We start from the raw sequence: 13,327 nt of genomic DNA on the forward strand, positions 1-13,327 counted from the left end.
CTTTGTATTTTTCTTTTAGGCGGATAATATTTGTTGTATATTTAATGAGATTTAATCACCTAACTGTCGTCAATTATTTTTAATACCTTGTTTTTTGCAATAACAGCTTCATAAAATGTCTTCGTCACAGAAAGCAAGCTGTGCGATAAACCTGCATCTCTGATCACATATAAAGTCAGTGTTAAAGTGAAAAAAGGAAACAAATGCGTATGGAAACGTTTGCACTCCAAGTTTTCTGCATGTGTTTAATTATAGCAACACATGAACCTTCGGCAGGTAGCTGCTGCTGAAGTCAGTGCTGACGAGTTTCACAGCTTCCCCTGGTGGTTCGAAGCGTTCTTAACTCCAGCTCTACACCTGCAGAGAACAAACTAAATATGAACCTTTGAAAATGTGTCAAACTGGAGGCCTGGGGGCCAAATCTGGCCCGCCACAGCTTTTTATAAGGCCCCATCGGGATGCATAAATATAGGCTTTAAGTTGTGTAAATATCATTTCTATCAATCGAAGCAAAGCTGTTTTCATCTGCACTCTGCTAAATTACATCAATGTGAAACAATGTTCAGTATTATTTAACATTAAGAAGGACTTATCAAATGCAGAGACATCGATTTATTAATATTTTAACAATTTGTTAATGAGTTTTATCAATCACAACCAGCCATTTGAGAACATGAGTTTGACACCCGACTTCATTAATCAACATTTATTCATTTATTTTTACCTTGTTTTTGTGAACCAGGATCATTTTGGTCCCTCTAACTTTGATACTTTGCAAAATCAGCTGAAGACACATTTATTCAGATTGGCTTTTAATTAGTTTTATTTTGTTTTATGCTCCATGTATTCTGTTTTATCTCTCCTTCTGTGGTTTTATGTCTCATATTTTGTAAAGCACTTTGTGGTTTCTGACCTGTAAAGTGTTCTATATAAATAATATTTAGTTATTTACTTTCTTGAACAAACATCAAGACAAACTACAAAAGGGATTAAACTGCCCTCTCTTCATTTGGGGGAAGACTTATGTGAAGCAAAATATATTTATGTAAAGTAAAATAAATATCTTTTTTAAAATAAGAAGCCAAAGTTTAATAGAAGGAAAGTTTGGAAAAATGAATTTATATCTTCAGTTTCCTATAAGAGCTTCTCATGTAGCAGAATCGCGGCGAAGCCTTTTTGTTCAAGAGAATCTTCAATGTAATAATTACCAGAAAATACATAAAATATTAATAACTGTCTAAAAACAACAAAAATGAAAACCCAAAAGGAAGCGCCCAGTGACGGATGTGATGATGAAGCTTTCATGGTGTGTAATGGACAAACAGGATGTTTCTGCCGCTGCGGCAGCTGCAGGGAGCGGCGGCTCTGCTGCACAGGAGCTGAGGCTGCGAAGGGCTGGAGGAGGCTGGTTTCCGACCATCAAAGGCGGCCGACTGATGGTTTCTTGGAGCTGGTTGTTCCTCTCCTTGAACAGAGTGTGGCTCCCCGCTGCACTTTACCAAGGCCACGACGCACCTGTAAAACTGTTTGAAATACAGAATGAGCCTCAAACGCCTAAACTGGAACTTTTACCTCACAGATGCTTTTCTTTTGCTTATTAACTAGATTTTGATATAAAGCAATATGCTAATTTATACAGTTTAAACCTGCACTTTATAGTTTGTCTTTAGGCAGCCAGACTTTACACTGAAATCATGCAAAGTGGTCTTAATGAACAGTTTTTCAGCCTTTCTGCAGTTTTCTTTTTCACTCATTTTCTGCATTAAAACTTGAAAGATTTGAAAGATGCATAATTCAGTTGGTCAGATTTTTCAGAAAAAAGTTTTGTAAAATACAATTATTACTCAAATCTATTGATATTTTTTACTGATTCAGTCAAATTACTTAATCAACTTAATTTGATTTTTAAAAAGGCTTTTGCTAAGTTTTCTGTTATGTATCAACACAGTACTTAAGTTTAGGAGCCTTTTAATCCCTACATGATAATATAGTTAATAAACAACAAATATTCCAGTGGAAATTATCAAGAACTTGACATCTCCAGTGAAGGTAGTTTTATTTATTTTGAATGACAGATGGAAAAATTAAAAAGTAAGCTGATATATTCTGGTATTTTTGGTAAAATAACCATGTTTTTTTTTTTTAGACCTTTTCCACATTTCATCATATTAGAATCGGAGGAAAATTATACATAATTTATGATTATTTCATACAAAAAAAATGTATATTTAAGGCATGTAGTCAGCATGCACTGAAATGTTTACCCTACAAATGCTACATGTAAAAATAACTATCCACCTCAACACACCTAATCAATCTCAGTCTGTTCTCTGATCAGAGCAAACTGAAAGATGGGCAGATCTTAACTCAGGATAAACTTGGAAGAAAATATTTTACAGACTGAAAAAAGACCGGGACGAAGGTTTAGTGGGATAACAACCCTGAACGTTGTAACGCTTGGGTTTACGGCTGTTACAACGTACAGCCAGAGCTACAACATAATGGTTCAGTCAAAGTCCAGACCTAAACCCAATTCAGATTCTGCAGCAAGACGTGAACACGGATGGTCAGGATTGCTCTCCATCCAAATGATCCTCAGTGAGTAAAGCTGTCAGCATGCGGAGGTGCTGGTAGAAACCAAAAACCTGTGGCTGTGATTTCAGCTAAAGGTAAATGGTTTGTTAGAATCTCACGCAGCTTGTTTTAAAATAATTTCCTTCTGGTTAACGACTACGTACAACTTTGCTTTGGTCGATCATAAAGTCCCAATAAAATGCAATAACTCGTGTTTGTAGCTCTACAAAATCTGAAAAGGAGCTTAAACATTAAACTATTGTATCTTTTTCTCTCTTTAAACTTTTGTCATAAACCTGGTGATAATTTTTGTTTTCCGTCTTGGAAGTCAGGTGAGTTATCTTATTGTTTTAAAGGAGCGGTATCATGTAAAATCAACTTATTTTATCCTTAAGTCACGTTATAATGTTATTCCCTCACTAAAAACATAACTTGGATGTTGCTTTGATTCATTCATGCATGTTTGAGAAATCATGTAATCTCCATGGCAACCATTCAGCTATTCAAAACACCTGGGTGGACCTAGCCCCGCCTTCAAGGCACAGCTCCTCCTCAGCCCTGAGGTTTCTGAGCTGCTGCCTCCCTCACAAGTCCCCCACTCAGCTCCTTCAGACTAGCCAGCAGCAATTAGCAAACATCTGGTGGAAATGCACATCTCCAGAGCTCATTATGTGAGCTATTTCTCAGCACAACGCTGGTTGTTGAAGTGTCATAGAAGAGACATGTTGTGATGACTTCCTGACGGCGGGCCTCAGAGAGTTTTTAAAGAGACAGAGACCCAATTTCAATTCACTGAAATAAGCTCATATAGCATTTTTATAACAACAACTGAAGTTAATATAGTTACTTGATTGTGCTATAACACATAATACCGCCCCTTTAAAGTTTTCCTCTCCAGAAAAATCACTGTGCTTCATTCTTCCTACCTGGTTGTTAAAGAACACGTAGATGATGGGGTTGACCACCGTGCTGAACTTGGCCAGGATGGACGGCACCACGCTGGCCAGCGGCGTGACCAGCCCCGACCGGCCGAAGGTGGCCATCAGCGCCGTGACTCCATAGGGCATCCAGCACACCATGTAGCAGGACACCATGGACAGCACCATGAGCAGAATGTGTTGCTCTCTGCGCTGCGCGGCCAGCAGGTTCACCTTACCCACCTGCAGAACAGAGTCACAGACAGAGAAGGCAAAAATGACCGAATGTCATCGTTTTAGAAGCATAATCTAGTATTCCTCTAACACAGGGGTCCCCAAGCTACGGCCAGCCCGCCTCCACATTTGGTCCGGCCCCCTTAACATTACCAGAGAGCATTCACATTTTTTTTCCGGTTTATATGTGGATTTTTCTTCAACCACCAGGGGGCTCTTTAGAGCAGGAAGTGTGTCCTGCAAACTGTGGGGCGCATTGCTGCCATCTGCTGGACTTTTAGGGAACTGCTTGACTTTTATGTTATTTAATCGGTACGGTTGTTTGCGAGCGGTAGAGCAGATGTACACGTGTCTGTTAGGAACACCGCATGCCTGTAAGTAGAAACTTACACTTCAAAACGAGCCTTTATGTTAACATATGAGAAATTAATATATTATAGTTATAGTCCCTCAATGGAATATATACTAGTCAGTGCCAGTGACCGTTTCACTCATGGGTTTTGCCCATGTGCTTTCTGGGTAAAAATCAATCGAGAAACGTGCACCCCCGTCAACAATCCCCCACCAGAGAAGGGAAAAGTTATGTGGCCCTCACAGGAAAAAGTTTGGGGACCACTGCTCTAACAGGTATAAGCTGAAATCATAAGAGTTTTGTTTTCACGGAGTACCGAAAGGGACATGAAAGGGAAAAAATAGAAAATACATTTTCTCATGAGCATGAGATAGTGCCTTGTTCACACAGTTTTGCATGTGGTGTGCACCAAGATTATTATAATTAATTTCATTAACAAGAATAAATAAAAACGGTAGTTAATGGGGAAAAATATAACTAACTGGAAGTATGTTGCATGTTTAATTAAATAGCTAAATTCTACTAAAATTAGAGAAATAATACCCTATATTTTTGTGTTTAAGTCATTAGAATCATAAAATTTAATAAATAAATAAACTCATTAATATTGTTTTTTCACACTAGCGGTTTCCATCAGCCTTCGGCCTCCCAGGTCCACAAAATGACCACAGCAAAAGTTGGGAGAAAACTCAGGTCAGTTTTCGTTTGTTCACCAATAACTGAATATATTTTTTAAAAGGTAAATTATGTTGAGTATTTAAGGTAAACATGATCGCAATAAAATACTTTGAACTTTTTGAAATCTCCACCTAAAAATTAACCATTAAGAAAAAACTCAAACATCTATAACAATAAAAACTATACTGAAACTAAGCAATACTTAACTAGTAATAACTAATATAACCAGCAAACTCACTCCTAAAAACTTACTAAAACTAACTGAATTAGCCATTAAAAAGTCACAACCAAACAAAATTAAACTACGATTTTAAAAAATACAAAACTATTATAAACTTTTTGTGCATGATAAAGTTTAATTTTTTATATTTTGACATTTCTTCTGGATTTTTTTTTATCAACAATTTGTCGTTTGATTAATAACATAATATACAACTTTAAAGCAACCCATCTGGAGATTCTATTCATTTACTGCCATCTAGTGGTAGAGTGAAGAATAACACTGCATCTTATTTGCACCTTTTAGTCAGGGCTTCTTTCAGCTGTCACTGGATTCCTGCAGAACAAAGGAAAACTCAAAGGCTCAAAACAAATTAAGATTAATTTGTTTTCTAGTCAATATTTAAACCTAAACTCATCATAATGCTTCATCATCCAGCCGTTGCACCATACACCTGTATCAGCCTTTCAGATTTCTTTCACAAATAACACATGTAACGAATATATGTTTATCTATACTGCATAATTAATATGTTTTAGAAATAACTTTAGAAAAAGCCACTGAATAAAACATCTCTACCAAACCTCCTCATTTCTGGGTATTTCAGAAAGTGAGACATCCTTTCAAATATTTTGCAGAGATCAATTTTCAGGTCAATCAGCAGGAGGTTGGAGGAGGCGGGAACTGGTCAAAATAAGATCCCACCTGATTGTTCTGCCACTTCTTGAAATCAAACGTCAAGATGAATGACAGCCTATGATCCTTCATTCATAAAATTAAGTAGGTTTTTAATTACTGTCCAACTAAAATCCAATAAGGACGTAAACGTTTAACTCTTGACTGCTGCACACACACATCAAGCTCTCCTCTTTTCGACATCTAGCTCTGACATTTTCTGATAATCAAATTGTAAGTCCCGACAAAAGAAATAAATCTGTGGATTGAAATATTGCCAGATTATTAAAATGACACACTTCCTTCCTTATTGTCCTTTTTCCTGGTCCAAGTGTTGTTAGTCTTCATCAGTCATTCTTCCAGTTGTTTTAGACATTTTGATTAGCAACTTTATGCTAGTAGTTATTTTCTTGTGAGTCCTCACTTTGAAAACTAACACAGACGTCTAACTTTAGACGTTATGCATCTTTCTAATTTTTATGAATGGCTTGGAGAAATTACTCTTTTTATCACCAGTCTTTAGAGTTTTTAGAAACTCCATTGGACTAAAAGTAAAGAAAATATTATTTTGCTTACATTTATTTTTTAAGGAAGGTTTTTGGTGCAAAAACTTTATTATTATTTTTTAAGGAAGAACAACTTTCTCCACTGAGCAAATGCACTCGAATTAAAGGAAGGCTTGTCCTGAAGTTTCTTTAAGTCTGAGATTATGCTTCTGCAATTAAAAAGTAGCTTCTACTTTGTACAAATTTGCTGATTTCTGTAGCTCAGAGTAAAGCCAATGGACATTTTATTGCTTTAGATCATGGGAGTCAAACTCACTTTTGTCAAGATCATGAATGTTCAGTGTCGGTTGTGTCACAATGTATTGATAAAACCCATAAACAAACGGGTACAAGACTAATAAACAAAAGTAAATAAGACTAAACATGAAAAGAAAATAATAAGGAACACCAGAAGAAAGTGATCAGTCCCTCCAAAACAAAATCACTTATTTGTCAAGCAAAATCAAAAATATGAGCAACAAATTTAGAAACATTTACGCTTATGTATGACGGAAAATATGACTTTTGCTTGCTAACGGACTTGACATCAAATAAAGCTGAGGAAGCAGCGTAGACTAAGAAATACTGCCACCTGCAGGTGGGAGTTAGCATCACATTAACACAACGTTTTTGACCAATTTGTTGGAACATTTTCAGTAAACTCACCATTAAGCATTATCACAAAACAGTGCAGGGATCCGATGATTTTCCATGGTAGTAAAATCTCAGAAAAACTAGAGAGACTAATGCAGTTTGGCATTAAACATTTGACACATGAACTTTAGATTATTTGCTTCAAGGTTTTTCATTCAGTGCTGATATTATAGATGCAATTAAACTTTCTCCCTCAGATGTGAGAATTGAAAACACCAGAGTGATTTCAATCTAAAGGAATCGTCTTTATTGCACTGAAACATCCTCATTCATCTGTTTCTAAGAAATGTTGCTGACGTGGTTCGCTGCCGAACATCAGGTGAAATTTTCAGGACACCTTCTCTGCTCCGACTCCTCTGGGAGCACGGACTTTCAAAAAAAAAAAAAAAAACCCACATGCTTATATAACGCTGGGTATCCAATGGTAACACACAGCTCACAGGCTCTAAAAATACCTTCTGGGTGATTCATTCATAGCAGTAGTGGAAGCAAAGAGCAACTGGGAGCCTTTAATTACCAATTTAGATATGATTGACAGGTTTATAGGAAACTCAATAAAGGCAGGCTTGAGTTAAGGGAATCTAAGAGGATCACTGCACAGAGCAAAGCCGCAGCCCCTAAATAAAACCTACTCCTGCTGGATGAATTGATTCATAGACTGTAAACACACTCCAGTGGATTCTGGGATGTTTTGGCTTGACAACGACGGCGGCTCTGACAGCTGCAGCTCAAACTCAGACACGCATTTCTGAATCTCAAAAGTACCCTGGCAGGAAAACACACCTGCAGAACCCGTCAGTGGAGCCTTTGGAGCTTTTAGGCTGAGTAGACGGACAACAATGAAAGCATTTTAACAAAATTATTCTCAAGAAAGGTGCAGCGCTGGTTTGTGCCATGTATGCTTTAGATGCATTTGCAAATGAGCATTTTTCAGTTCAAGAAATTGTTAAAGGCTTTTAGGCCTTAATATAATACACAATTATGCTCCTTACTGATATGCAGAAGGCATAATTGAAAAAGTTATGTTCAGACTATAATTAGGAAATGACATCTGAATGTAGAGAGTTGAAGTCTGCAACAAAACCCTGAGTGAAAGCTGCTCAGAGGTTTTCTATACTTCACATCCCAGTTTTTCTGCAGAGCACCAATTGAAAAACTGAGCAGACTGGTTGCTGGTTTAAGGTGTTATTATGGATTAAATAAATTCAATTACATTTAATATGAAAAATATGTTTCTGTGAGTCTGATGTTAACATATGAGACACCATTGTTTTTAACCTGCAAACTGTTTTCACAAAACTCAACATACTCAGAAATTTCCAAGTTTTTTTCCAGAAAATTTCTGAGATTAATCTCAATATTTCGGAGTCTTTTTAAAGTAAATTTTTTACTTTTCAGACTCACAAATTTCCTTGTTTTTTCTAGGAGATTTGTGTGGAAAAATCTAAAAATTTCAGAGTTTTTTGTAGCAGATTTTTGACTTTTCAAACTTAGACCCTTTTTAGCTTTTTCTAGAATATTTCTGAGATTCATTTCAAATTGTTTTTTCTAGTGAATTTCTGACTTTTCAAACTCAAAAACTTCCTAGTTTTTTCTAGAAGATTTCTGAGAATAACCTCAAAATTTCTGAGTTTTTTTCTTTTTTAGCAGATTTCTTAGTTTTCAAGCTTAGACATTTTCCAGCTTTTTTTTTTTCTAGAAAATTTCTGAGATAAAATTTTATTTTTGTTTTGCCGGAAATTTACTCCTCTTTGTTTTCTTTCTCTCCACAATTGCCCTAATACTCCATCATCTCACCCAAGCTACTCCCTGTTACCATAGAAACCTTGACTACTTTTGCACTCACCCTCCTTATAGCAAACAGGATTCGTCCATAAGAGTAAACCATGAGCATCAGTGGCAGCAGCAAGCAGAAGATGAAGAGACACAGCACATAGGACACGCTGGTGGGTGAGCGCAGGTGCCACTGGACAGAGCAAGTGGTTCCGGGACCGTAGCTGCTCCAACCCAGGAAGGGTGGCAGCGTCCAGAGGAGCGAGTAGACCCAGGTGCCTCCGATGAAGAGCCAGGCCTTCCTGAAGTCTGAGACGTCCACCTTAGAGGAACGCAGCACGGTGTTGTAGCGCTCGTAGGAAAGGACCGACAGGGACACCAGGGACACAATGCCTTATGGAGAGAGGAACAGTGAAATATAATCATCAATCATCCGTATATTTGTTATTTTAGTGCACAAATCACATATAATATTATAGGGCTGTGTAATAATATCGATTTTGCGATATATGCGATATATATATATCGATATATATATCGATATTTTCTTTCCTAGAAGAAAATCGATATTCATCCGCAAATATCGTAACATCCAACTGTCATCTTGCTCACTCATTGCTTGCTTTGCTGGGAGAGTGATTAGGACTTCAGGCTTAGAGTGATTCCTTGAGATGTTAAGTGTCAAGATTAAAAAGGTATCAAACTATTCAGAGCAGGGTACTTGGTGCACTTTATTTACTTTACAAATGCACATCAGCTACGGTTTGTACTGTTTCAATTAAAAGAAACATGTTTTCTCACCACTTCTTTGATTCATTTTGTCCAGCTGCCGACTTTAAGTCTGTCTCCATGTCCAACCAGAGCCAGGTATTGTGTAGTTGATGCTTTTAATCAGTTTTCAGTTAAATTAATTCAATCCAACTCTATAACAGTCACAAAATGTCACCAAAATCACTCTGTCCCTCTAAAATCTTTCAGAAAATCGCAAAAGTGTATTGAATTGTATCGTTTGCTGAATATCGCAATATATATCGTATTGTGAGCAGAATATTGTGCATCGTATCGTGAGATTATTGTATCACTACAGCCATATAATATTATAACTCATCAGTTTGGTGTACGTATACCTTAAACTTTTATAAAAATATACATATTTTTATACATATTTTTTAAAACTGTCACTAAATCATGACAGTACGTTATCAGATAATCTCCTCCTTTTGCTCTATGATACGCTGCTGTTAGCGTAGCCTGTTGTGAATGCTAAGGCTAGTTAGCATGGCCACCCATGATGACGGATAAACGATTTTTCTGTAGTAGTAAAATGTTTTTCCACCATTAGTAGATCTAAAAGCACGTTTATGAAATTGATTGACAGCGCTAAGCCCCTCCTCCTGGCTCTGATTGGTTGTTTTTGTTTTTGTTCGATCTTTTCACAGGTTATCTGTTTCATATTGTCATAATGTGGTGACACTTTTACAAATATAAAAATAAATATATTTCTATAAAAGTTACATACTGCACCTTTAATGGAAAGCTTTAAATCTTCCAACAAGTTCACCTCGCTGTGAGCTGGTGAACGTCAAAGTTCATTCAGACAAATAGAAAAAGGAAAATGTTAAGGTGCCAGGACAACGCATCATCTCTCAAAAAAGAAAATGGCTGCCTGAATTAACTCGGCAAAGATCTGAATAAACCGCAAGAAAAACCTCAATGTTTTTTTTTAGTGAGAGGAAAATGAATCCAAAGAGATGAATAAATCTACAGCAGACTGACCATTCGACCGTGCTGCAATGTGATAACGCATGACTAAAATGCTGGAACTGGACTTTAAAAGAGCCATAAAAATGAAAGGTGGTTCAACATGAATCTCAAGTTACATTCACTTTTTCACTTATCATTTTTACAACTTGGCTTCATCTTTATTTAATGAACCATTCTGATTTTTTGCAATTAAAATTAATTTTAATTTTTTAATTATAACTATATGCTGACCTGAATGTTCTCCTTTTTTTTCATGGGAGTTTTGTGGTTCGATTGGATAAATGGATGAAGGTCAGTTCATGAAATAGTTTTTTAATGTCTCAATCAATATAAAATTCCCCGGCTTGATCATAATTTGAAAGTGTTTAATGGGTTTATTACCAGAAACTCAATTAGCCGCTTAATTTTTCACTTTTTAAAGATGATTTATAGGAAACTAATGTCAGCTTGATGGAATGTAAGTTTTAATAATGTCTTCATAATTAAAGAATCATTTAAAGGTGAGATCACAGTGTTCTCAAACCCGACTCCAGGGGAATTTATCAGGAAGGACCCACAACCTTTTTATTTAATATAAACACATAAATATGTATGTAACCCTTCAAATAACAAAAAAGGCTTGAAAACATCCAGTTGTGTAATTAATATAAATAACGTGTTTTACTGAAATAAATTAACTTTTTAAAAATATTAAAAATATTCTAATTTATATGAAATATGACTGTTTTTTTTCCTCTTTTTTACTCAAGTAAGAGTAGCAATAATTGATAATGTTGTTCAAGAAAAGACAAAACGTTTTACAGTGCAGTAAAATTACTCATGAAAGTAACATGAACACGAGGTCATGTTGCGTTTAAAGGCGGCTCGGAATAACAAGTTATGACACGTTAACAACAGAGTTGGCTGGAAGAAAATGTGCGGGAACTGGGAGCAGAGACACAGGAGGTTTGGGAGGCCCTACTCTGTCAAATCTAGATGAATAATAGAAAGTTGGCCACTTTCAAAACAAAACAAAACAAAACAAAACAAAACAAACAGCTTCCAGTCCAGGGCGGGCGCCCATGACTAACAATGTGTTGTCCATTGTGACAAACATCATCAGGATTAAGACAATTGTCTTACAAACAGCTGCAGAATGAAAGTGTTATAACATATGTTTCATAATTTCATAATTATGAAAACTGTCGAGACAGATAATCTGTGAAAACAATTACGCTCCTCCAACTCCTCCCAGCGCAAAAATGCACATCCTGCTCAAAAACAGCCAATCAGAGCCAGCAGGAGAGTCTTAGCGCTGTCGATCATCCTCGTGTACACGCTGTTCAACGTGTTGATGGGTGAGACACAAATAATCATGACAGGAAAACCGTCATTCATGAACATGATAACTAGCCTTAGCATTCATGGCAGGTGAAGTACTATTTACAAAAAAAAATGCATGGGGAAGTGTGTTGTGCTTTTTATCGAAAGAATTTTAGTGGTGAAAAAAAAATATTTTGATGGGTAATATTTATACCCTCAAAATGTTGTTTTTAAAGTGTAAAATTGGTGATAATTCTTTAGTTTGGAACTTTTTATTTAGCAAACAAGTCCAGCAATATCAAACAACAATAACAACATAACTCACCAAAACATAATAATTTAACACCAAGATGGAATTAAATTATAACATTTAATATCCTCAAAATTGTTTCTAAAGTATAAAATTGGTGATATTTTTTTTAGTTAGGAACTTCTTAATAATAGTTAAACATTTAGCAAACAAACCTCGCAATGTCAAACAACAACAACAACAACGATAACAGTGTATAACTCACCAAAAAGCGAATTGGCGAACCCGTACCACTTACAGCCGAACTCTCCGATGAGCCACCTACCGCGCAGACTCGCGGCGAAGCTGAACGGCGTCCCGAAGACGCACACCAGAACGTCGCTCAGGCTGATGTTGAGCAGGATGAGGTTGATCGGTGTCCACAGGCAGCGGAACTTGGCGAAGACCAGCAGCGTCAGAGAGTTGTTGAGGATCCCGGCCACCAGAATGAAGCCGAGGCACACCGCCACCGCCGTGTGGCCGCTCCGGCTCAGCCCATCGCGGCTCTGGGGCGCCGTGGAGTCGCGCAGGGTCGCGTCGCTGCCTAGACTGGAGCTGTCTGTGGTGCTTAAATTAGAGCCGTGCAAGTAGAGGACCATAGCAGGTGGAGGGGAGGTAAACAGACAGAAGGAAAGTCTTGCACAGCGGCTCCAGACGCTGCAGGCTGGTGTAAGAGAGTTGAATATGACCAGAGCACTTCTTTATACCTGCACTCCTGAAATGCAAAAACACCCCCCCACCCCTTTTATTCTGCTGGGCACAAACACTAGTATTTTCCTTCTTTCTTTGAACCCTTTCATTTACTAGTTCTGGTCATTTTGATCACGACAGCTTGCATGAATAAATCCCCCCAAATTGGTGCCTTTCCAACCGGAAATGTTGCCTTTCAACGTGATGTGCTTATGTGAGTAAAAATTGCAAGTTCCATTGGTTTATCTTTTGCTTTTTCATGGCAGATGTGGGTCAGGTTCAGTGAATGTCCAAAATAAACTTTACATTTCAAAGTTAAAGTGGAGCCATTTACTCCTGCTGCGCCACATCACAAATACAAAGTTTGTTGCCTGATTTTTGCTAAGTTGTGCATTTCTCTTTTAGCTTTCTGTGCCAGACTGTGTTTAGCTGAATGAAGCAGATTCAATTTACTGCAAAGAATTCAGTTCTTTACACAACTCATCATGTTGTGTGTGTTTTTTAGCTTCTTCAAGTCTTTTCTCAGTGATGGAAAACTAGAAATGAGACTTGCTGAAGTGCATTCTGTATGTTTGGACAAACAAATGTGTTTGAGTTGCCAATGAATGGGCTTGATGTGAAAAGAAGAGGAAAGAGAGAAAACTAATGACATTTAAAAAA

At 37.1% G+C, this 13,327-nt stretch overlaps 1 protein-coding gene across 1 annotated transcript; it reads right to left on the reverse strand.

The window, feature by feature from the left end:
- Positions 1–8: 8 nt before the first annotated feature.
- Positions 9–12,879, reverse strand: tmtops3a (teleost multiple tissue opsin 3a). The gene is made up of 4 exons (XM_007555144.2): positions 12,204–12,879; positions 8,696–9,015; positions 3,501–3,734; positions 9–1,523 (listed from the first exon to the last, which is right to left on the reverse strand). The coding sequence occupies exons 1-4, from the start codon at positions 12,574–12,576 to the stop codon at positions 1,302–1,304; spliced, it is 1,149 nt and encodes a 382-aa protein (XP_007555206.1). The 5' UTR covers positions 12,577–12,879; the 3' UTR covers positions 9–1,301.
- Between the last annotated feature and the right edge of the window lie 448 nt (positions 12,880–13,327).

This window comes from Poecilia formosa, unplaced genomic scaffold (assembly GCF_000485575.1).
Source record: "Poecilia formosa unplaced genomic scaffold, Poecilia_formosa-5.1.2 Scaffold68, whole genome shotgun sequence".
NCBI classification, from domain to species: Eukaryota; Metazoa; Chordata; class Actinopteri; order Cyprinodontiformes; family Poeciliidae; genus Poecilia; species Poecilia formosa.

What these genes read in the sequence shown, in the direction of transcription:
- tmtops3a (XM_007555144.2), bottom strand. Translation starts at nt 12,576, where the DNA reads ATGGTCCTCTACTTGCACGGCTCTAATTTAAGCACCACAGACAGCTCC. An exon ending in TCCTGTTTGCTATAAGGAGG is followed by an intron (nt 3,735 to 8,695) that starts GTGAGTGCAAAA and finishes TCTGTTCTGCAG; the next exon opens with GTGGGTAAGGTGAACCTGCT. An exon ending in ACGTGTTCTTTAACAACCAG is followed by an intron (nt 1,524 to 3,500) that starts GTAGGAAGAATG and finishes TATTTCAAACAG; the next exon opens with TTTTACAGGTGCGTCGTGGC.